This window comes from Pollachius pollachius (assembly GCF_949987615.1).
Source record: "Pollachius pollachius genome assembly, chromosome: 10".
NCBI lineage: Eukaryota > Metazoa > Chordata > Actinopteri > Gadiformes > Gadidae > Pollachius > Pollachius pollachius.
This window is the reverse complement of record NC_136943.1, coordinates 9006888-9030661: the sequence shown is the minus strand read 5'-3', so window position 1 is coordinate 9030661 and position 23774 is coordinate 9006888. Positions and strand designations below refer to the sequence as shown.

Here is a 23774-nt window from a genome sequence, read left to right as displayed (position 1 = left end):
ACGGGTAATTGGGCTACTTCAGCCCAACCCTTTTTAGATTTGCGCCTGGCGCAAGAGTAATTTTTTCGCCGGTAAACTAGCGACATCTCCATAGAACCGCTCACAAAGCTACTTGCGCTTGGCGCCTTTCACTTGCGTTTCTGACCGTTAAAATAGGGCCCATGGTCTCAATCTGAACGAGAAGTAGTGTTTTGGTGTTCTAGGAAAAAAAATTGGTATAAAAGAAGTTGGATAGTTTCAACCAAGGTAGACACATGAAGAGTCTGTTTAACCTGTTTTATATAGAGTCTATGTTAAATCGGTTTAATCTGTATTCTATACATTATATGTTAATTCAGTTTAATCTGTTTTATATAGTCTATGTTCCGTCAGTTTAATCTGTTGTGTATAGAGTCTTTAATAAGTCAGTTTGTTCTGTTTTATTAACAGTCTATGTTTAGTCAATTTAATCAGTATTCTTTACATTATACGGGATGTCACTTTAATTTGTTTTATATAGAGACTATGCTCAGTCAGTTTTATCTGTTTCATGTAGAGTCTATGTTAAGCCTGTTTGATCTTATTTATTTACATCTTATCTGCATTACACCCACACTAGAGCTCCAAGGGCCATGCAGTACTTCACCTGCTCTTATCTGTTGTACAGCTAGCAGGATACACTTCTATACATCAAATTTAATCCATTGGGAACATTTGGAGTTTATTGCATTTCAGTTAGTCTTTTTTTTAGGGAAGGGTACTTTGTAATTCAGCTATTGTGTATGAATATTGACAAAACGATGGCTCTGTAGAGAGGAGTGCTGCCAAGCGTCGGTATCCACTGCCAGACACACGGTACTCATAGCGATGATCACATCTTTAGTTCCCTGCGTCAGATCGCTGCTATTCAGAGCATAAATATCTGTTGAATATCTAATTTTTTTTGAGGCATTTTTTACGCTTTTGTTATAGAGATAGAGATAGAGAGGAAGGTATGGGAGACAGAGGGGTGGACATGCACGCTACGTTCAGGACTGAGCCTATATGGTACGCGCTCTACCCGGTTAGCCACCGGGGTGCACCAATCTGTTGATGATCTGACCAAATATACTTTTAACCGCCCATCAGCTACCACCATAGGTAGAATCAAATCAAACCCTGTAATGGGTATGGTAACGTTAAATTTACAACAACGTTCGCCATGCTCATAAAGTTATATTTAGTATGATTGTTTTGACCATGGATAACGATAGCATTATCTGCAGCTGTTTGGGTTGTTGACTGATTTAAAGGTTATTTAGCAAGTAAACGTTATGCTACTTGCAGCAATTTCATTCAGATGAAACAACATAATGTTGATTATGTTGACTAAACACAACAGGAATATAACTTTCATACATTAACTTATCCGGGAACATGAATTCTGCTTGTGTCACATCTGATAGATTTTCCAAGCCAATAGTGGTGGAGACAAAACGTCCCATGATCACACGCTACGTCGCAAAGCAATCAAACATACATCTTTTAAAAAACATTTACCGTAGAGAAACTCAAAATGCATCAGCCATTCATCGTCCGTCCATCCATCCATCCATCCAGCCCTCTATCATTCAACCAGCCATCTATCCGTCTAACCAGCCTGTCGTCCACCTATTCACACATTGCTCATCCATCCTTCCATCCACCCACTGTAAATGAGATTCAGTTATAAAGTTATATTTACTTGATAACAAGAAGCGCCCGACTCTAGCCCAGACTCCAAAACGTCCACTCACCGGATGTTGTGGGACTTGCGTTTGATCTCATTCCAGCAGAGGTTCATGTCGGCTGGATGGTGCTTTCCCCCTCCTCCTTCTCCTCCTCCTCCACCTCCTCCACCTCCTCCACCTCCTCCACCTCCTCGCAGCCTCCTGCAGACCGCCCCCTCCTCCGGACCCTCACCGTCGCCTGCCGACTGACACGGCACGCAGTGGCATCTTGGCCACGAGGGCCGCCCCGCAGCTACACACACACACACACACACACACACACATACAATATGGAGACATACACACACACACACACACAATACGGAGACATACACGCACGCAACACACACACAACGCACACGTATACACACACAAGTAAACAAAACACACGCACAAAGATAAAGAAGAAAGAGAAGAGAAATTAAACTCAGGTTTGGCAAATTATGTAGGAAAGATAAACATGAGCGAGAGAGACAGAGGGAGGGAGAGGGAGAGTATAAGGGGGTGAAAAATCACATTGAAAGGCAACTACACATTGTGACAGTGATTTATATAGGTCCTACACCCACAAAGTCTTTGAGCCTGAGCCAAATCGGATAACATTGTGCCAGTTTCTGAGGCGTTGGGCTCAAAATCGTAGGAGGCTGCAAAAGTCCACACTGTTATAGTTCACTATTAAACTCCAGCAAACAATACAGTTAAGAAGCTTTCTCAGTATGGAAAGGAGGGAGCCCATTTGGGGCCTGACGGTAAGAGGTGCAATCCCCCTGATAGGACTGCATTGAGAGACCACACACACACACACACACACACACACACACACACACACACACACACACACACACACACAAACGGAGACAGGAAAAAACACCAAAAATAGTATTAATTGATAGACACAGCCATGTCCATGTATGTCCACGCTAGGTGTAGAGGTGGTCAGACAGGCTGTGTTTTCTGGTCAGGATGTATTTAAAGACCGGTTCCTGTGCTGCCCAATGGCACCTGTCTCCTTCGCTTCATTACGAAACCACTACATGAACTATGTACACACACACACACACACACACCAACTCCTCCACTCTCACCCCCACACAGACACACACAATAACACCCACCCACAGAATAGCGCATACTTACTCACAGACACCCAAACAAAAGTGCACACAAACACATACCAGCACCATCACCGCCCCCACACACACTCAGACACAGACCCCCCCCCCCCCACACACACACACACACACACACACACAGTCTTTCACAGTGGGGACAGCCATTCTGTCAGAGGGCTAGGGCTCCTCTCTGCTGCTGTCACAACTGTTGGCATCCACAGCCCCGGTCTGTCAGCTACAAAACATCTGTTGTCATCCAGTGTAATACACACACACACACACACACACACACCCATGGTACTTGTACAGTAAGAGCATTCTATGTTTTATACACACCCTCTCCCTCACTGTCCCCCTGCTCAAGTGGTAAATAACAATCCAGTCTGAAATAGGATGTTCGGGGGGGGGGGGGGGGGGGGGGGGGGGGGGGGGGGGGAGGAGGAGGGTTTGTTGCCGTGTCAACAGCCGAGTGAGTGTTTGTCTGCCAGGGGACGGAGGGGACATTAAGCTCCAAGCAGGATCATCTCCTCGCTGCAGCCCTTACTCCTCATTCTACATTCCCCTTTTTCTACCAGGATGGTTTCCCTTCGGTTCTGCGTCGCCCGCTCCTTTCTCATTCATCACTCCCTTCTTAGTGCACCTTGGGGTGGCCACCACAAGTATTTCGTTATTTCCATGAAGGATTGCAACCACCAACCACCAACCATCCACCACCACCAGTCACCCACCCTACCTCTGCACCTCTCACGCTCTGCCCTTCATCCTTGTGCGGGGAGCCTTCTACACCAATCAGCACGACCCCCCGCCCCCGCCCGCTTCATCTCGCCCCTCTCACACCCCCTCAGGCAGGCTGCGCTGTATCATCTGTGAGTCAACTGAATATTCTCCCCTTGTTCACTAATAAGAGCCGTGGAACGTCGATGTGATGGGTGTCGGTTAACATGTGTAGCAGCCCGGGAGAGACGGCGGTTCAGGGCTCGGAATGGATTTCCAATAATGACATCGACATGAACCACGGGACGGCTGACGAAGCCCGCTGGGATCACAGATAACACACATCTGATCTATGTACCCTCGTGCATAGAGCGGTAAGTAGGGGAGTTAGATAGACAGTTAGGAACTGGAGGGAGGTAGGTAGGTAGGGTGATAGGGCTGTATGTAGTTGGGTAGGTAGAGAGGGAGGTCGACAGGTAGGTGGGTATGCAGGTATGTAGGGGAGCACGTAGGGGTATATAGGTAGGCAGGTAGGAATTTTGGTAGAGAAATAGGCAGCTCTTTTTGTGAAGAACATTCCTGCAGGACACAGCTTTTTTCGCACATAATAATCACTGTAAGTCCCTTTGGGAAAAAAAGATGTCTGCTAAATAACTAAATAGTCACAGTACTACTTGCATGACCAAACACACGACGTAGAAGCGTATGGATGCGCGGGCTTTTCCCCCCAAAAGACCCCAGACATCCTGGTTGTACTGTGGGTACACATGGCTCACTCTGAATCAACACAAGAGCTCCTTCCACAAATCTCTTTATTCCAGAGCTTTGGCGGCATCTGCTTGCTCCTCATGACTGATTCAGAGAGTCTCCCACGTGTAAACCCATCAGGTAGTCCTCCTTCTGGTCCGCGACACACAAGTTAAGTTTTAAACAGGCCCGGGCGTTGATCGAATGTGACGTCGCCCATCGAGGCAGACGCAGACGCAGCGGTAGCAGCAGCAACGTTTTCCCAATGCTTCCCAAACCCAGCCGGGGATAATCCAATGACATGCGGAAGAGGAGACAAAGGCAGTGTTCCTCATGCTGGGATATTTATGCTATAGCTCCGGGGTGCATAATCTACATGTGGCTGGAAAAGCCTGTCCCTCCCGCAACTGTTCCGAAACTCCTGTATCAACATGACAAACCGCATCTCGGGCATTTTGTCGTACACTTGGTGTTCTCCGACGAATAAACCCGAGAAAAACAACAACAGCTGAGTACATACTATTCCCAAAGTGTTGTGAAAACTCTGATCAAGGGAGCTTAGGCTCATTACAGATACGATCCACCACTTCCCTGGAACACTGAGGCATGGAGGGAACCAGAGCGATTGTTATGCAGATACAACCACGGACTCATCAAACAGCAGCTGTGTGCAAAGCGGCGCTGCGTCTACATACAGCCCAGGCACTGCTCGGTGGAATCAAGCACCTGGGATTCAGCACAGTTTTCGGCTAAATATCTGGCGCCCGTTCTCATAAGGACCCTCAAATGGAGACATTGATTTCATCCCCGGCAACACATTGTCCAAAACTTACTTTGACATCACCGACGCATGCTTCCCTGTCTCTGGCTCTCACATCGGTACGTCTATAGGCACGGGGAACACCATTGTATGAAATGAAAATTCCCTGTATATTTACCGTGTGGGTTGCTTCGGTGCAGGCGGAGAATGCAGAAGGAGCTAAGCCGGTGGATACAGAGAGAGGGTGAGAGAGAGAGAGTGAGTGACGACAATTCGAAAGGATAGAAAAGAGAGAATGAAGAGCAGAAATAGATGTATGGGGGAGCGTCGAAGCATGGGGAGGTGTGAGTGTGTGTGTGTGTATGGTTGGGTGATGGGGGGGGGAGTGGATGTCTGAGCCAGATATCAGAGACGTGTCTGTCTCCTGGACATTCTTGCTCACACCTACGTGGCCCCACAACACACGCAGAACATTTCCCAGATGGTCCAAAGGCCATCAGCTTAATGTCCTCCGCCCACGCGGTCACTGACAGGCTGAACATGGCAGAGAAGAGACGGCTCTTAGAATGGCCTTTTGTTAGACGGGAGCCGGGGGGGGGGAAAGAAAAGAAAATCCAATGTGCACATTTTCCATCTCTCCCGAGTGAGACATGCTAGCGTTGTTAAAAAGAGGCCTCTTTGTGCTCATTCAGCTTCAAGCCCAGCACGTCAACACGGCGGCCACGTAAAGCCTGATCAGGACCCTCCAGACTGGCGCTGACAACTCCATTAACGAGACCTAAAGGTTCAAACAAGGAATTCTCTGTGTTGTTCTAGATGTTATTCTAGGAGGACAAATGAAAACAGGAGCCAGGCGGGAAAGGGCCATAAACTAGGAGGCACAGGAGAGACGTGTTAACATGGAGAAAGTGGAAATGGAAGATGAAAGCCTTGGGTTTCCCTTCTAGTTACAGAAAGCCACGTTTGGTTAATTAAAGTCGCAGCCAGCAGGGACAGATAAAACTGATTTAAGCTGAATTCCCAAGTGATATTGCAAATAGTATTATCCCCGTTCGACACCCGGCATACATTGAATTCCAATGCGTTCAGCGGTACATTTACTCTAGTGAAAGACATTAAACAGCGTCCAGAGGCCGCCTGGGCTCACACACACAAACAGGGAGGGGGGGAGAGTCGCGGACTATGTCTTTCAGCTCCATCATAATGAACGCCAGCAAATCTCATGATTCAGGGAGCATGAGTCTCCAGGTGGCCATCTGGAGGAGACTAAGTCAGAATACTCTTGGTGCGTGTGTTTGTGTGTCAATGTAAGTGTGTCTGCCCATGTGTGAGTGTGTGCATGTGTAAATTAAATGTGTCTACGTGGCCTGCTATGTTTGTGTGTGTGCGTGCGTGCGTGCGTGCGCTTGACTACACGTGTGTCTGCGCTAGTGGTCCATCCGTTCCCCCAGCTGATGGCTCCATGCCGGGTGGGGGGGTTAGTGGAAGCAGGGGGTCCACCCCTCCTCTGCCTCTCATGCTGCTGCTGCAGACCCTCAGCCTCTCAGCTCCTCAGACCCTTTGCTACCAGAGCCACCAGCAAACAGCGCCGCCGCTTCCATAACCGCTAGCTGGGAGTAAACAAAGCTGCACTCCCCCAAACTGCCTCTCACCAGAGGGGCATTGAGGACAGCGTGGGGGGGGTGGGGGTGGGGGGGGGGGGGATGGAATGGGGCACAGATTTTCCTCCGGCAGCAATAACAGCCACACACACACACACTGCTGGAGGAGATCCAATGACACAGCTAAACACTCTTGGCTGGGAGGTACACACACACACACACACACACACACACACACACACACACACACAAACACGCAAACACACAGGTAAGCTCACATTCACAAACATGCTTCCATTCTCTCCCTCTCTCTACGACACACATACACACACACACACACACACACACACACAGGCAGATGCTCGCAAGCACGCATACAAAGGTGACCGTAAATGAGCATAATAATGACAAATTAGCGGACAAAGATGTATAATTCATGTTTGAACACAAATGAAAACACACACATATACTAATATACAGAACACACACACAAACACATACATACAGACACACTTATATTTTACTATATGCCCTTAAAACCACTCAAAACCAACATCGGCTGTTAAATTGGTTATTCCTCATGAAACACTGTTGCATTCTTTCGTCACTCTACAACACACTCACACACACAAATACACGCACACACACACACACACACACAAACAAGCAATCCAAAACCCACTCACACAAAACAGAACTAACAAACTCCCTGTTATTGCACCACAACCACATGCAACGCACAGCATTTCATTCTCTTATCACACACACACACACACACACACACACACACACACACACACACACACACACACACACACACACACACACACACACACACACACACACACACACACACACACACACACACACACACACACACACACACACACACACACACGCAAGTACACGAGGGACACACCATTATCCCAAGCCGGGTCATTGATATCTCCATGCCGATGTGTCATATCTAGATTCCATTCAACCGCTCATTTGCTCAAGTCAACGTTGCTGAGCCGAGACCCCCGGCTAAGCCCCAGTGAGAGGCAGCCTGACATGGGGACAAAAAGGGCTGCTCTTTGAGCACTCTGTTATTTGAACACTTCCCTGGCCAATTCACAGCCGGCAGGTAGCACAATAGTAGTTTGATTTGGCTTTCCCTACTTCTTTTGTCAGTGGACCCTGTGAATTTGTGTGCTTGTGTGTGTGTGTGTGTGTGTGTGTGTGTGTGTGTGTGTGTGTGTGTGTGTGTGTGTGTGTGTGTGTGTGTGTGTGTGTCTCTGTGTGTGTGTGTCTGTGTCTGTGTGTGTTTCTGTCCCACCGCAAGTGTGGGGTGCCAGAGTGTGAAATTCTTATATTCTGACAGTCTCACATTCTTGCTTGCTTTCTTGCTTGTCTGTGCACACGAGTGTGTTCTTACGTTTGTGCTCGCACACGCATTTGCACTGGTGTGTACTACATTTGTGCCCCCCCCCAGCCCCCCTGAGCTTGTTTCCCGCTATTCAAGCACAGAGTTGATGCTAACTAGCGCAGAGCAACAAACTCACTCATCCAGACCCCGGTGAACAACACGCATTAGCAGGTACAATGCCCCCACAAACCCCCCTCTCCCACTTCCCTTCCTTAGCGCAGCTCCCTCCATCTGACCACATCACACAAATGTCTTCATCGCTTTGTTGTCCAGTCATTGCCACTGCCCATCCCCGCCCCCCCCCCCCCCCCCCCCCCCCCCAGACACTCATGCACCCACATGCACACGTACACACACACTCACACACACACTATTGGTTCAGTGTGTGACTTTAATCTGTTAGTATTATATGTTTCCCCTCCCACGGAATCAGCATCGCAGTCATTAGGAAGCCGGAGGTTGAGCTCATGTGGCTCTCAGTGGTAATGATGTGTGTGTGTGTGTGAGTCTGCGTGTCTGCACCGAGTGTATTGGGTTAGGAAACGTTCGCCACAGAGTGAATCCTAGTTTTGTTCAACTGTCAATTGACATTCAAGTGTATGGGAAACCCCAGTTTCGGCTGGAATTTGAACACTATGAGATTTGAAATAATTGAAAGTTCTAGGAAGGAGGAGGGCCTGTTATCCCCATGGTTACGACCCATGGGGGTTTTGTGATACTTTTTTGGTACCGTCGTTGTGTATGAGTGTTATAACAAGCGGTGTTGACCATGAAGTGTTTCACACACTGTGGTGCTCGTACATATAGTATATGTGTAGTATATATAGTATATGTGTCCGAGAAGCATACTGTAACTCTCGCTTGAATGCCACAATCAAAACCAACCACTGCCCAGACAGAGCATAACACATACACACACACACCCTGTCGCAAATGTCCCTTTGTCATGACTTCGAAAAATGTATCTCACAAGACACTTGTAGTATAGGTAGGTAACATGATAAGAACACTACCCACACAGGCTGGGGGAGAATGGCAAAAAAAAGCATAGGATTTTACCCCTTGTTTTCTAAATTGGGGACTTATTTCAGTAACAGTGTTTAAGTGACAGCGAAAAATTTGGCACAGATTACTATGTTGACGAAAGCAGAAATCGTGCAGATTTGCCTGATAAATAACCAAAATATACAATGCACATGAAATGAAAAGGTAAACCCACAATCCATGTTTCCAAATTATCGTCAAAAGAAAGTTATGAGTTAAATTAGTATAATATAAAACATTGATTATTGTTGAAAGTCGATAAAGAAAAACAAAGAAGACCTCATTACTGTTGTTGAATGGTAATTCCAGAATCAATTATCTGTGGTTATTAAAAATCAAGCATGTTTAAATGAATCATTGTCTAGGCCCAAATGCTTTCAAGTTGTGTGAAGTGATTTAAAAAACACTCACACAACAAAAAATAACAAATACACCCAAACAACATTGATAATCTATCTTATATATTACCACCACATATATCTATATGGTGGGAAAAAACAAAAAACAATCCTCTGCCATCGAAATCCAATTGCGCCGGTATCACCACGGAAATGTTGGTCCATCCAATCTCCTATCACTGTGAAATGATCTGCCCCAACGACATTGATAACGTCCTTCACAATAACACCCCATTCCCCTCTGAGAATAGTGTTGTTCTCCTTCCATTATACACACACACACACACACACACACACACACACACCACATTCAACAGGGGAGCCAAAAGAGCAGTTTAACGCCATTGTAATGCTGAATCCCATTCAGCACAGATCAGAGCAGAGATTCAAGATGACATGGGGTTATATACAATATTACATTTACCGTTTTTGCAGACACTCTCTTTTATCCGAGGCATCTTGTAGTGAATTGAGATCGATGTGAGGTAGGGGTAAGGCTTCCTACTCAAGGATTGATACAGGGGGGCAGGGGATCAAACCCGAAACCTTTCGGCTGGGATTTAAACAACCTAGCTAATATGTTATTTTGCATCCCGTACATAATTATCTACTATTATTAATTATCTACTCCCAGAGACCAATCCAATACTACATATCCATTGTTCTAGACCAATACAATACTAAAACCTCTAGACCAATACAAAATGACATAATGATCGTTCTGAATCAACACCAATACAATACTAAAAATGAATCTTTATAAATCAACACAAAACTACATCATCATTGTTTCTAGACCAACACAATACTACAAACTCGACTTTCTAGGCCAACACACAATACGACCAAGTCAACTTTCAAGATCACAACGTCATTTGGAATCCCGTCTCTTCCGGAGCAGGGTCATGTTTAGACTTCATTAAATGGGAATCGTTAGGCGGGCGTACGCCCCTGCGGCTGTTCCAGTGACACGTTAGTCAGCAAAGGAGGTTAAAAGCAGCCTCCATCGCCGCCGCACCGTCTCATGTTGGGCTGCGTTGCGTTAAGAGTCAGGGCTGAGTTCACCTCAAATTAGGGGGTTATTTCGGTGCCCATCATCCCAGTTGGTGTCACAGCTCATTAGTGCGAGTTACCTTTCATAAAAATACGGAAGAGACAGCGCAGCCTGCATGTAGGGCACACCCATCGCTGGATTGGTGGTGAGGAGGAGTTGCCTTTATTTCTGTTGTGTTTATTTGCAGTAGAAGTCGTCATTGTTATGGGGGGCGGCATTTACAAAATGTAAATGGTAACGTTAGTTGCTCTCGTGTCGGCCGGTTACTGCAAGGTTATTTCCCTGGTTGATTTTGATCGTCAACGTGGCGATCTTCAGAGACACGTGCTATTTAGGGATCCTTTGGTCTATACATTTCAGCAGCAGCACAACGGTCGGCTGGTTTTCTTGTTTCCCGCCACTGGCTCTCCGCGGCTAGACCAAATGAGATTCTCCCAGAGCCTCTTCAGTATCTACCATAGTGGCGGGAGAAATCCGATTTGGGCTTTATGAAAAGATGAACTCCTGCTGCTTGTTCCCTTTCAGATATTCATCAGTCATAAAAGAGAGCCACAAGGGAAGGTAATGGAATATGCAGGTAGGAGCCGCTCAATAGGTGGCCTTCTTGTGTTGCTGTTACGGCCATTATTAGATTTGTTTAAACATTGATATTTCAGAGGCTGCCTTAGCAAGGCTTCTGTCTTCACAGTCTAATATTGCTCCACAGTAAAACAACATGTACTAAATTATTTTCCTTTTCCGACTTACTCAAACAACTTTGAGAATAAACGTTATCTAGTAAAAAGATAAGGTATGAATATTGCATAAAACCCTTGCAGAATGTAGCGGTAAAAACTTGAAGAGAAAGAAACCCACAACATATGTACATAGGGACGAATCTTAAGCAGTTTTTATGACATCTATCGGTATGATTTTGTTTTATGGTTGACAAAGGCAGACAGCGCTTTATGGCTTGTGCAGGGATATACTGAAGTGAACTTGACACTGTTAAAGGCCAGTGAAAAGTTCAACATAAAATTGATATCACAAGGCATAAAAAGGACGACAAAAATGTCACTGTCACTCTACCCTTCCGGGCCCCCCCGTCCTTTGAGACCAAAGGGGCTGAGCGAGGATGAGGGTCCTTCGTGTGCATGATTAACATCCACCGCGATAAAATCTGCTTGCGACTAGCACTAATAAGGCAGGGGGAAGAAGCCGTAATAGATTCGACACTTAAAGCAAAGGTTCATTTGAAAGCCAAGCATCTCATTATAACTGCGATAGGAGTCCTTTTGACAGCGCTGGCTTCGGCGGTGGCTTCTCTGCTCCTCACTCGCTGGCCTGGCCTGCCTTGTCACGTCCTATTTGCTTTAAAACAGGCCTAGCCGTCAAAGATAAGCGAGAGATGGGAATTTGAATGGACAGCGTGTTGTCAAGTAAAAAACCCGCTGAATGCCTCTCAATCGACAGTATCAGGGGTGAGCAAGTGGGAAGAGATCTTTAAAGTAAAAGGAAAACAATATGTACTTGCTAGAGGATATTCTATAAAACTGTTTTTATGTAATGTGTCACAATTGAGTCCAGGCAGGCAAAAATAACCAACTAAATTATTAAATTGAGTTGAGTTCAGTTATTGTCAATCAAACCCTGAACCATTGATGCGCAATTCTCCCAAAATACTATCAGGCCTAAATTCAGTCCTGTCAAAATATCTTCAAAATATCTTAGAAGATACATCACATCAAAGGAGTAGCTGAAAGGTCCTTCAAGCTTGAATTTTTTTTAATTTTATTTAATACCATCATAACGTGGGAGAAATGTTAGTAGGATTCCTAATATTGAATAATGATTTAAAGTTACTAGAAACAAAGAAAATGTAAAAGAAAAATAAATCGACAAATTATAGCTAAATGTGAGCTCAAGTAATTAAAGGGAAAAAAACTCGAAAATATTGAAATAACAATCTAATTAGCCCTATATGGTCTGAAAAGCAATGAAATAAGTGGTGCCAAAGGAATCCTATTAGTCTGAATCACAAATTCAAGAATGCAATTTCTTTAAAGGGCTGCTCGTGATACCATAATACATTGATACCGTTAAACATTGACGTGTGCTTCTGAGCGATTAGTTTTATTATGTGTACGTTTGCTGGATGCTTATATCCATTCTTACAGTACCACAATTGTATAGTGCCTCAGCAGGGGTGGTCTCTGTGGGAATTTAACTCCTAATGCTGGCAGGGTTAATGCGAAGCCCCATCAAATAAGCCAGCAGGAATACTGAACTAGAAACAGACAGGAGGTCTGATCTCAAAACATCCCCACTCTCAGTCTTACATCTTCTTGCATTCTTTGGTATATCTTGGCTATTTACAAACCACAATATTCAGTGGCAAGACCTTCCCCGATAGAAGTGGGGTCGTGATAATAAACTGCTCAGCCACCAGTCACGGGACCCCAGTGACACGGGGGACATACACAACCGTGTACAACGTAATTATAATGGGGAGAAGATCCAACACGAACCTCGCTGTGCCACATGGAAGCAGGGTTAAGCTTGTTTTCTCTGTTGGAATCTTAATGAGAGGAATATGTTCCAGAAAATCTATTTACATGAAATGTGACAGGACAAGTTGCACATGAAAAACACGAGGGTAAAACGAGGGTAAAGTACACACACACAAGCACTAACGCGCAGGCAGGCGCACACGCCAAGACACCTACACACACACACACACACACACACACACACACACGCACGCATGCACGCACACGCACGCACACACACACAAAGGCCCATCTAGGCGTGCAGTGAACCGTTGGCTTCCCCAGAAGCACAGTGTTTCATTCCAAGCCTAAACTCTGGAACAAATCAGTCATGGACCAAATACATTTTTCCCAGGCTATGTGACATGTAGAGTAATTGCTTACATACTCATAGTTTAGCATTCAAGGGCAAAGTGAAAGACAAAAGAAAATGCTTATTTATTTTGCCCATGCTTGGCGTGGCTAATTCAGCGGCAACGTTGAAGAGAAGCTTCTGATATCAGGTAGAAATTCTCAGGGGTAGAACTTCTTCCTGGGTAGAATTAGCATATGAGTTAATTTGCGGTCTTCCATCTTGTTTCAAGTTGATTTTAAGGATGGCTGCCGAGGCTCATGATGTACCCGCGTAATTATTTGTCAGAGATTCTCCCCCCCCCCCAAATTAAACCACTTCCGTCAGAAGTACTGTGAGGACCATCAAAAGTGGGAGGAGATGGTGCGTGGTGCGTGGACGTAGTGGAAGAAAGATAGGTCTGCTGCCTGACAAAACATTCCCCAAATAGGCGGCTGGCCTTTTGGGAGACGAGCGGTGGGAGGCAGAACAGACTGAGGGAGGTGAGCTGACATTTCGGAGAGGCTACGCAGCGCTGAAACGAAAGGGTTTAGTATAAAGCCGTGTTGTACCTCAAGAAACGCTCTGGACATCAAGGGACTGCTTTCCCACGCAGAAAGGCAGATTTCAACCAAGGCGTTGATTTTAACAATATCCCAGAGAGTGGCGAAGAGAAACGTGTGGAGCTACTGCACGAGGAGGTGGATTAAGCACTGAATCCTCGCTGACAATGGGCCAAGCACCAGGCTGAAAGCAGTCGCAGTACATTTTGGAAATGAAGTAGAAAGGTTCAATTTAGAAGGGGGTTTAAAATACATTTAAAAATACATCAAAAAGCCAAGCACAATGCAGGGTTTTTCATGTTTTTATAGACATTGTGCACAATGCTTCAAACAACAAAATTAATCTCAATAAGAATGTACCTGCAGGCCTGAACAGAAACAGCTGGGTAAGGAAATAAGTGATATGTATTGTCCTAAGATCAGTCACTATGCATTGAGTGCGGGGAGCAGGAGCCAGAAGGAAAAGCCAGCACACAAACATTATGCTTTGTCACTCGGTTTTGGAAAATGACAATAGTGGCTTTCTTTTTCAAAATACAAAACTAAGATCATTGGCCACATAAGAATTAAGTGTTTCCGAATTCATCCCATTCCATTATGGGGTTTAAATCGTGCTCAACTCATCCTCCCTTGAGTAAGAAAATGGCGTTTCAATCTTGTATAGCGCCAGAGTCAAAACAATAAAGACTGGTGGAGGCAGAGGGCTGTGAGGATGAGAAGCACCAGCTGCAGGGAAGTTTGCTATCTCATCACTCATTCAGACATCTGCCGTAGTTTATCAAAGATGTCTGTTTAGATTTCCAATTGTCTTCAAGCACTTTCACCTGTAAGTGAACCGTGTACGAGACGGCATTATGACTTCCCTACAAAACATAAATTGAGTTTCCTTCTACACACACACATCATCATCTTTATCCCAATCAGCGATAATAACAGGCTTCAAAACGAGTGGGTTATTTGTCTACGCTTGTTTGTCGTTAGGAGAATTCCTTATTCGGCTGACAACACACTAATGACTGTTGTGTGTCTCTAAGTCACATGAGACAAAGTGGTTCCACTGCCTTATATGGGCAGTCCCTACTATGGCCCAAATCACCGAGCGCATTTTAACAGCTGGGGGGCGCATCGCTGTTCCCTGCCATGAATGCTTTGCGCTTTTGGCAAAGCGCCCTGGGCAGCCCGAGCTGAAAGCACTGGGTTGCTAACATTTTCTCTACAAATTTAAAAAACAACAACATTGCAACAGCTTCTTGTCTTAGTGTGCCCCCGCTCACGGCGGTGGCCAGCAATCACTCAACCGGCAGCCGAAGCCAACACGCTAAAGTCGTATCAAAACTCTGTGACTGATCAGGATTTCTTTGCAGCTCACATTTGCCAATGTTACTCTGGTTTTAACCCATTTTTGTAATTTCTTATATATGCAGCAATGTATTTCTGCAGCTGAAGGCGCTGGGGATTAAGTAAGCTTGCTGTACCCTTGTGTCTATCATTTGACTCTCCTCTACACCTAGTAACCTGGAGTAACTCCAAGTTAACGCAAGATTTTCTCTCCGGGCGGAGTTAAACTTTTGAAATTTAATTCACGGTTGTTGCTATTTGTAGCTTTCAGCATGGACTGCAGATATATCTTGATGAACTATGATCTAGAAAATCGACATATTGTGGCAACCCGGCCCGGGCCAATTAAGGACATGCCGAGCACCTGAGGAACAGGTGGAGAAGCAGGGCTTCAATAGCCTGCTTCTCCACTCACTCAGGGCTCTCTTAGCCATGTGGCTCGGGCAAGGAGAGACCGGGATACGACCGTCGATTCCTCCCAGGTTTTCTGTTCTTTGTGTTTTTTCCAGTGGGAGACTTTGTTTGATTTTTGTGTTATTAAAACGTGCCTTTTTGGTTTTTGCCCAGCGAAGTTGTGTCCTGTTTGGGAGAAGGTTGTTCGCTCACCGTGCCGAGTTGCCACAATATGCATTAGTAACCTAAATTGTACTCATTGTCCCTGTAAAAAGATGCAATGTGTTTAAAACATTCAGAAATCAATCACCACAGCTTTCTGGTAATAGGCTGCACCTATTGTGGGGAGGACTATTTCAAAGGTTGGCAAAAAAGCACCCAATTTCATTCTAGTCCTAGCTGTAGACACTCTATGGTTGCCTTGCAACATTCAAAAGTCATTTTAGCTTTTTTTATTATTTTATTTTTTAGCTTTTTTCAACAAAAATGGAGTGCAGTGGCCTTGCGTTTCGCAGCCTGCTACAGTTTTCGATGTAATCTGCCTGTGCTGGTTTCTGGCACATCCCCGGTCTTTAGAATACATACAGAGCCATGTAGTGGGGGTGTTACGGCCCCTGACACCATATAAAAATCCTTGAATCAGGGGTCTTCCATTGGTAGAGTGAAGCATATATTGATCTATTGAAGCGTATAATGTGATACCAAACTCTTGGAAGGTTAATACATCCATGTTTAATTTAGGAAGTGATCCCCAGTGGTTTAGTCAGGCCCAGACACTTTCAAGTCGGATTCTGAAGATAACTGCTGTGGTGAAGAGAGGAGCCTGCTGTTACATTAGAGAGAGAGAGAGAGAGAGAGAGAGAGAGAGAGAGAGAGAGAGAGAGAGAGAGAGAGAGAGAGAGAAAACATTGAGAAAGTGGGAGTAAAATAGGGAAAGGGAGAAAAAGAGAGACAGAAAGAGAGATAGTGAAACAGGGAAATGGAGCTTGAGAGAGTGAAAAAGGAAACATTGAGTGCAAGAGAGTGTGAGGGAAACATAAATTTTCCTTTGGGAATTAATAAAGTACATTATAAGGGGAAAAACAGAGAGGCCGATAGATGTGAAATAAGAGAAAGGAGGAGGTGGATCAATGTATTTGCGCATGCGTGAGTGTGTGCACGTGCGTATGTGTGTGTTTGCTTGTGTGTGTGTGTGAGTGATATTGTGTGTGTGCGTGCGTGTGTGTTCGGAGATACACAGGTCCTGTTCTAGAACTCTTTGTTACTTCTTTTTGGTTCAATTGAGGGTGAGATGGCTTCCCACAGATACCAGAAGCCAGTTTAAGCCAGTCCTTAAAGTTCTGTTCTTGTCTTTGGGGACTGGTTGGTAAAAGTCATGTACTATATTTACTTAATTGGTTGCTATAAGAAAATAATAGAGGACCGCTCTGTTAAACTTCATAGTCCCATCCTCGTCTTTTACCAGTGCTTCATTTTGAGGAGAGAGAGTGCGAGAGAGAGAGTGATTGTGGGAAAAAACATTGAGAGAGACGGAGTGAAATAGGGAAAGGGAGATGAAGGGAGACAGAGAGAGAAATAGTGAAACAAAGAAACAGCTTGGGTGAGTGAAGGGGATAGAGAGAGAGGCAGAGAGAGAGAGAGAAAGAGACAGAGAGACAGACAGAGAGACAGAGAGAGAGAAGGAGACAGAGACGGAGATCGATTTTCTATGCATACGTTTCAAATGGTACATTAAACGCTCTGGTAAACTAACCCAACACAAAGACTCCTGTTACCTACAGGCATTGAGTGTGAGCGGTGGTTCGCAGGAAACACTACACAATCACCCAACTTCAGCTCCCATTCTCCCTTGCACACACACAGACACACAGGCACACAAGCACGCATGAAAGCACATGCCCACACATGCGAGCACACACACACACACACACACACACACATATATACACCGCAGAGATCACACGCAAGATTCTGATCTTGTGTGTTGGTGGTGTTACACAATTGCCTGCACGAACAGCCTAGTCATGCTTCCGTTTCGGTTTTCTCTTTCTAAATAACATGCCTTTACCTCGTATCATATGTATATTGTACAGGTATTTTTAGCAGACACTTTTATCTAAAGTAACGGCATGAAGAGAGACAGAGACTTTGACAGATAGATTTTTACCTAGAGAGAGAAAGACAGAAAGACAAGACAGCAAGAGAGAGAGAGTGAGAGATTATTCAGTAGAGGGATAGAGAAAGTGCTAGAGAGAGAGAGAGAGAGAGAGAGAGAGAGAGAGAGAGAGAGCTAGAGAGAGTGACAAAGACAGGGAGAGAGGAAGTGCGTGCATGAGCGAGAGAGACCAACATAAAGGGAGAGTGAGAGAGAGAGGACTGAGATTAATAGGCTCCTGTAGGAAATATTTATAGGCTCTGCTCTCATGTGGGCTTTGAGATTGTTTTTTGTATTATTATTTAAAAAAGTGCAGAGTGGCTGCTTGTGTTCCTGTCAATTTGGGACTTGTACCATCCCTATAGGACTCAGGGAGGTACACAGAACTCAATAGACGGTCCCCATTATATCTCTCTCCTCGCACAAATAGTAGAATCTCGAGGTCGGAAATATAAAACCAAGTTATATATTACATTTCTACGTTGCTGTATATTTGTAATGGTCATTGCTTTATAGAGTGGGCGAGCGCAAACATCCTGCTATTAAGCACATAAATAACAGGTAGAGCTCTTTCTTCTGCCATGATGGAGACCCCCGCAGACAGGGTCTTTAATCACTTCTCTAAGCAGACTAATAAAGCATCCAGACTAGCTCCCCAGGGGCCTTCCTAGGAAAACAATATTGTCGTCCCGGTTTTTGAATTAAGACGCCACACACATGTTATTAACAATTGGCTTTCCTGAAGGAGGTCTATGTTATTTTCCTTTTGAATGATGAACATCAGATTAACATGTCTATTCCTGGCCTCTCTTTCTTTCTATCTTTTCTTTTCTGTATTTCCTTGTTTCTTCCATCAATTATTTCTGTATTCATGTCTCTCTACCGTTGTCTTTCTATATGCCTTCTTTCTTTCTTTAAATAAAGTGCAGAGGACTGAATATAATAAATTTAAGTGTGTCTACTTTCTTCTGACGGGCGGCTTGTATCAGTCAAGGACTCAGCTTGTAGAGAGAGATTAATGGCGAAGGCAAGCTTCCAGGTTTTTTATTAATCAACCCTAACCTTTTGGGGAACGCGTGTGTTGGTACGTTGCGTGTATTTCACCCTTGAATGATGAACATTCGCCAGGGATTGCTCCGTTTTGCCACACTAAATGAGAAAGACAAAGTGATTCAAAATTTAGGGGTTGTTTTACATGCGGAAAAAATAGACGAAGAGGAGGGATGCTGGGGGGGGTAGGAAGCCTGCAAGCAGTTGAGTGGATATTAAAAGTAAAAACTCTGTAGCTGGATCAACCATCCTCCCCAGGAGAGAGAGAGAGAGAGAGAGAGAGAGAGAGAGAGAGAGAGAGAGAGAGAGAGAGAGAACTAGAGAGAGAACGAGAACAAGAGAGAGAGAGAGAGAGCCAAGGGAGATCTTGGCTTAGAAGATCACAGTGCATCACGCCGTTTGGTAGAACATCTCCAGCCCAGAACTTGTGACAATCACTCTCTCGCCCGCTCTAGTTGACAATCTCTCTCTAGTTCTCTCCCTCGTTAGTGTGAGCGGCCACGCCCGTTCCCTCAGTGTCATTGATGGCGTTCTCGTGGCTCTCCGGAGATATAGGAGGGGAGGTGGTGTGGGAGGTGGAGGAGTATGGAGGAGGAGGCGGTGGAGGAGGTGGAGGAGAAGGACTGTAGTAGTTACATGATGGAACTTGACTATGGTAAGCAACACAGAGACAGAGAGAGAGAGGGAGGGAGGAAGGGAGAGAGAGAGAGAGAGAGAGACAGAGCGAGAAGTTTGACAGACACAGAGAGACCATAGAAAGAACTAAGAAGGACTTTATCAACTCAATACTGAGATTGAGATAAAAACAATCAAAATCGAAGGCAAAGGAGACAATGGTAGCGACTCCAGGCACATTGAAGATTGACGAGGAAGATTGATGACCCTGGCCCTTTGTCCTCGTGCTGTTGAGAGAGACAGGCACTTGATTGTGAACTCGCTGTGAACTTTCCAAAATGTTCAAGTTTTCCACACCAATGTGGCAGAGAGAAGGGAAATGCTTGATGGCAGAGGCAATGTCTTCTGCACTGAACCATGCTGTTTCTGATCCATAGCTGGCTGCGCAGCACAACACTTCACCTCTGTGGTGGCTTGGATCGACTCCATTCGCCTTCACAATGCGCTTTTTGACAAAGACCCACATTCACATGCAAATAGTAATGCAGATTCACCTGTTTGACGCACCCACATGTGCGCGTGTTAATGCCAGTGTGTTTGAGAGAGAGAGAGAGAGAGAGAGAGAGAGAGAGAGAGAGAGAGAGAGAGAGAGAGAGAGAGAGAGAGGGGGGGGGGGGGAGTTAGAGCAGGGAGGGAGAGAGAGAGAGAGAGAGAGAGAGAGAGAGAGAGAGAGAGAGAGAGAGAGAGAGAGAGAGAGAGAGAGAGAGAGAGAGAGAGAGACACACAGTGTTTGTGTGCGTATGTGCATATGGGTGTGTGCCTGTTCCTGTGTGTGTGTTGCAGTAGGTATTTGCTATCCTTCACATGGCTGTGAGGTGCAGCACAGGATACATTAGAAACACTTTCCCCAATCCCCGATCCCCCACCCCGACAGCCAGGAGACCTCCCTCCAGCACAGGGAGCGCTAGATTTTAATCCACTGATAGATTTGTGTGTGTGTGTGTGTACAGATTTTCAATGTGTGTATGTGCCTTCTAAACGGCCATATGTGCTTAGGCGTCTATGTGTGTGTGTGTGTGTGTGTGTGTGTGTGTGGTGTGTGTGTGTGTGAGTGAGTGAGTGAGTCAAAGAGGGTGTCTGTGTGTGTATGTACAGATTTCCAATGTGTGTATGTGCCTCCTAATCGTCCATGTGTGCTCAGGCGTCTATGTGTATGCGTGCGTGCGTGCGTGCGTGCGTGCGTGCGTGCGTGCGTGCGTGCGTCTCTCTCCATGAGGCGTGCACGCCACCCGGTGGGCATGGGGGTTAGACCGGGGCCCATCGCGGAGGTTTCTGCCAGGCCCGCTGTTCTGCCACGCATCATTAAACGAGCCATCACTCCGATCCCCCCCCGCATTATTCATCCCCTCCAGAGTCCATCTGGGGCCGATGGGATGTTAGCGGAGGCACCGCGGGCTCTGATTCCACCACCGCCGCCATCGTCTGCGGGCCCCGGCGCCCGGGTAACGACCGGCGCCGCACCGCAACCCCTCTCCTCTCACGCCTCCCGTCCTCCGCAGTATCCTGGGATAAAAGATGGCCGCCGCATCGTACTAACTCGCTTGTTTTTTCGATTTCACGGAGGCCGAGATAACTCCGCTGTCATGGCAGGGAAGAGGAGCGGGGGGGAGGCTGTGGCCCTGAGAGTGCATGTGTGGTTCTGTGTGTGTTGGGTCCATGTCATTTGTGTGTGTTGCGCGTCTGCAAGTGTGTAGCTATTATTTGGGCATCCACTGGCTGCCCGCCTGCGTAACTGTGATGCATGATGGTCGTTTGGTTGTTTGGTGACATTTACATTTGTATCTTTGCAGTTTTTCTGGTCAGCCGCCATATAGTCTGACAAAAGACACCACTTTACTATGTCGCAGACCATCACACACAGACACACACGCACACACACAGACACACACCCACACACACACAAATATGAAATAGTATTAAAAATACTGCACGGGCGTGCGTGCATGGGTGTGAGTGCTATACATGACATAGCACTCTCACAATGTAGCTCTATACCAGGTCGTTTGTGCAGAGTCCTGGTATGTGTGTTAGTGTGTGTGTGTGTGTGTGTGTGTGTGTGTGTGTGTGTGTGTGTGTGTTTGCGTGTGTGTGTGTTTGCGAGTGTTTGTGTGTGTGCGTGTGTTTGCGCGTTTGTTTGTGCGTTTATTTATATATTTGAGGCGACGTGATTCAGCTCCACCTCATCCTTCAATGCAGCAGGTCCATTTGGGTGAAACCTCTTTCTGCTGACAAAGTGGCGCCTCGCTCCCAGAGTGCTACTTGCGTATTATTTCTCCGCTCGATATATTTACATGTAATACTTCACACACGTCCGTTCAGCTGCCTGCCACGCTCAATCACCGCAAGCAAGGTGAGTTGTCATCCGATGAATGCGACAATATTTATGACTTGACTCTGCTCTGATGGGTCCATACAGTGTTTTTATCCTCCTCCTCCTCAAACCCCCACCACCACAGGCCCAGCTATGCGTGCAAGCACACACGCACGCACGTACACCCACACAGGCACGCACACACACCCAGACACTCACACACAGCCAAAAAATAAAATCCCTGATTCATTTATAGTCGTCGATTTTAGAGCGTATAGGAGGATTTTGATGGACGTACTGCGATTATTTTTAAAAGGCGCCAACGTTCTCTCCGAGATCCAGACTTTAGCCAACTCAGCACACTCCTGCAACCCTGGCGCTATGGGCTTATTTAAATAGACAGGCGGGGAGTAGATTAGCGGACCAGCACTTCTTTCAAACCAACCATTTAGGCCTTCAGCCTCAATACAGCACAGATAACAAAAAATGAATAATACATGCCTCGCATGCATTTCTGGCCCCGCAAGAAAGACGTCTCAATGCACACTTCACGTATTGTTATCAACTGAATATACATTATTCTAAATATATCCATCGGGTATGCCTCATTTGCCAATTATTTGCGGAGGAATTAGGGAATTTAATTGGAAAAATGGGCCCGTCGAATCAAATTGATAGCCTTGCCCGGTGAGGTGGCGCCGTGATAAATGATTGTGTGGAGTTCAGCCGAGCAGTGGCGGCGTGTGCCACCACACTATAAGTAGGGATTAACTCCTCACTAATGAAGGGCAATTTGGCTGAGGTCTTAGGACTGGGGGATGCGCCTGAAACACCCCGCCCACACACACACAAAACACACACACACATCACTGACACACTAACCCCATCCTACCCCCAGAGATTCTCGCACACGACACACACACATATATAACTGACACACAAACCCCATCCTCTCTCCAGAGACAAACACACACAACGCAAACATATACATAATTGAGCTCCCCAATCACACACACACCTCCCCCCCCCCAAGACACACACACACACACACACACACCATCCCCGTACTATTCCATACATTGTGAGAAATAGCAGCATTGCATGGCCACAAAGCGTTTACAGGCCTTGCATCTGTTAAGCTTGCGCATGCACGGACACACACACACACACACACACACACACACACACACACACACAAAAACACACACACGCGCGCAACTGAGGGCCCACCGAGAAGTGCAGTGATCCAGTGACTTGACTAGAGGCACTGTGTTTCATTCCAGGCCTAAACTCTAGAGAACATGTTTTGGCGGCTTGGCTCAAAACATGGCCGAACGGTTGGTCAATGTGTTGAAGAGGGCCATGGCTGACCGGATGGGCTCATGGGAACAGTATAACTTTTGTTTCAAAGCAGTGTTCTCCCGCAGCATCGGCTCTAATGCATAAATGATCAGCCCATTCCTCTCCTCCACGCCCCTTAATGACATTGTGCCCTCTGACATCCCGGTCTTCTGTTATGTTTAAATCATTTCCGCTTCTATTTAAAGGCTTGTTCAAGCACATTTTGCGCACTAGGGTCATAAATATATGCATGTGTTTGTTTGAAATGAGTTGTATTGTTTCAGTGTCGTACAGAAAAATCACTGACAAAGAGCTGATTTATATTCAGCCTTAAAAAAAGCGGAGCATATAACGCCAGTCATAAGTATGAAACCTCATCCCCGGGGGGTGTCAAACTAGAACAGAAATATGAAACAATTTCATTACTGAGCTCGGCGGCACGGTTTCCTTCTGACATAACAAGATTTAATAAAGAGACAGCTCTCCAGTGTCACGTGACCAACCCCCCTAATACCCATGCCCAA

At 45.9% G+C, this 23774-nt stretch overlaps 1 protein-coding gene across 1 annotated transcript in view; it reads right to left on the bottom strand.

Annotated features, from left to right (window-relative positions):
* The window catches only part of drp2 (dystrophin related protein 2), a gene marked incomplete at its 3' end in the record, with an annotated part of 64429 nt that extends 62604 nt beyond the window's left edge, over positions 1-1825 (bottom strand). The window contains exon 1 of the mRNA XM_079744894.1: positions 1755-1825. Within this exon, the coding sequence (XP_079601020.1) occupies positions 1755-1801 (47 nt within the window). The 5' untranslated portion in view covers positions 1802-1825. The remainder of the gene's footprint in view (positions 1-1754) is intronic.
* Between the last annotated feature and the right edge of the window lie 21949 nt (positions 1826-23774).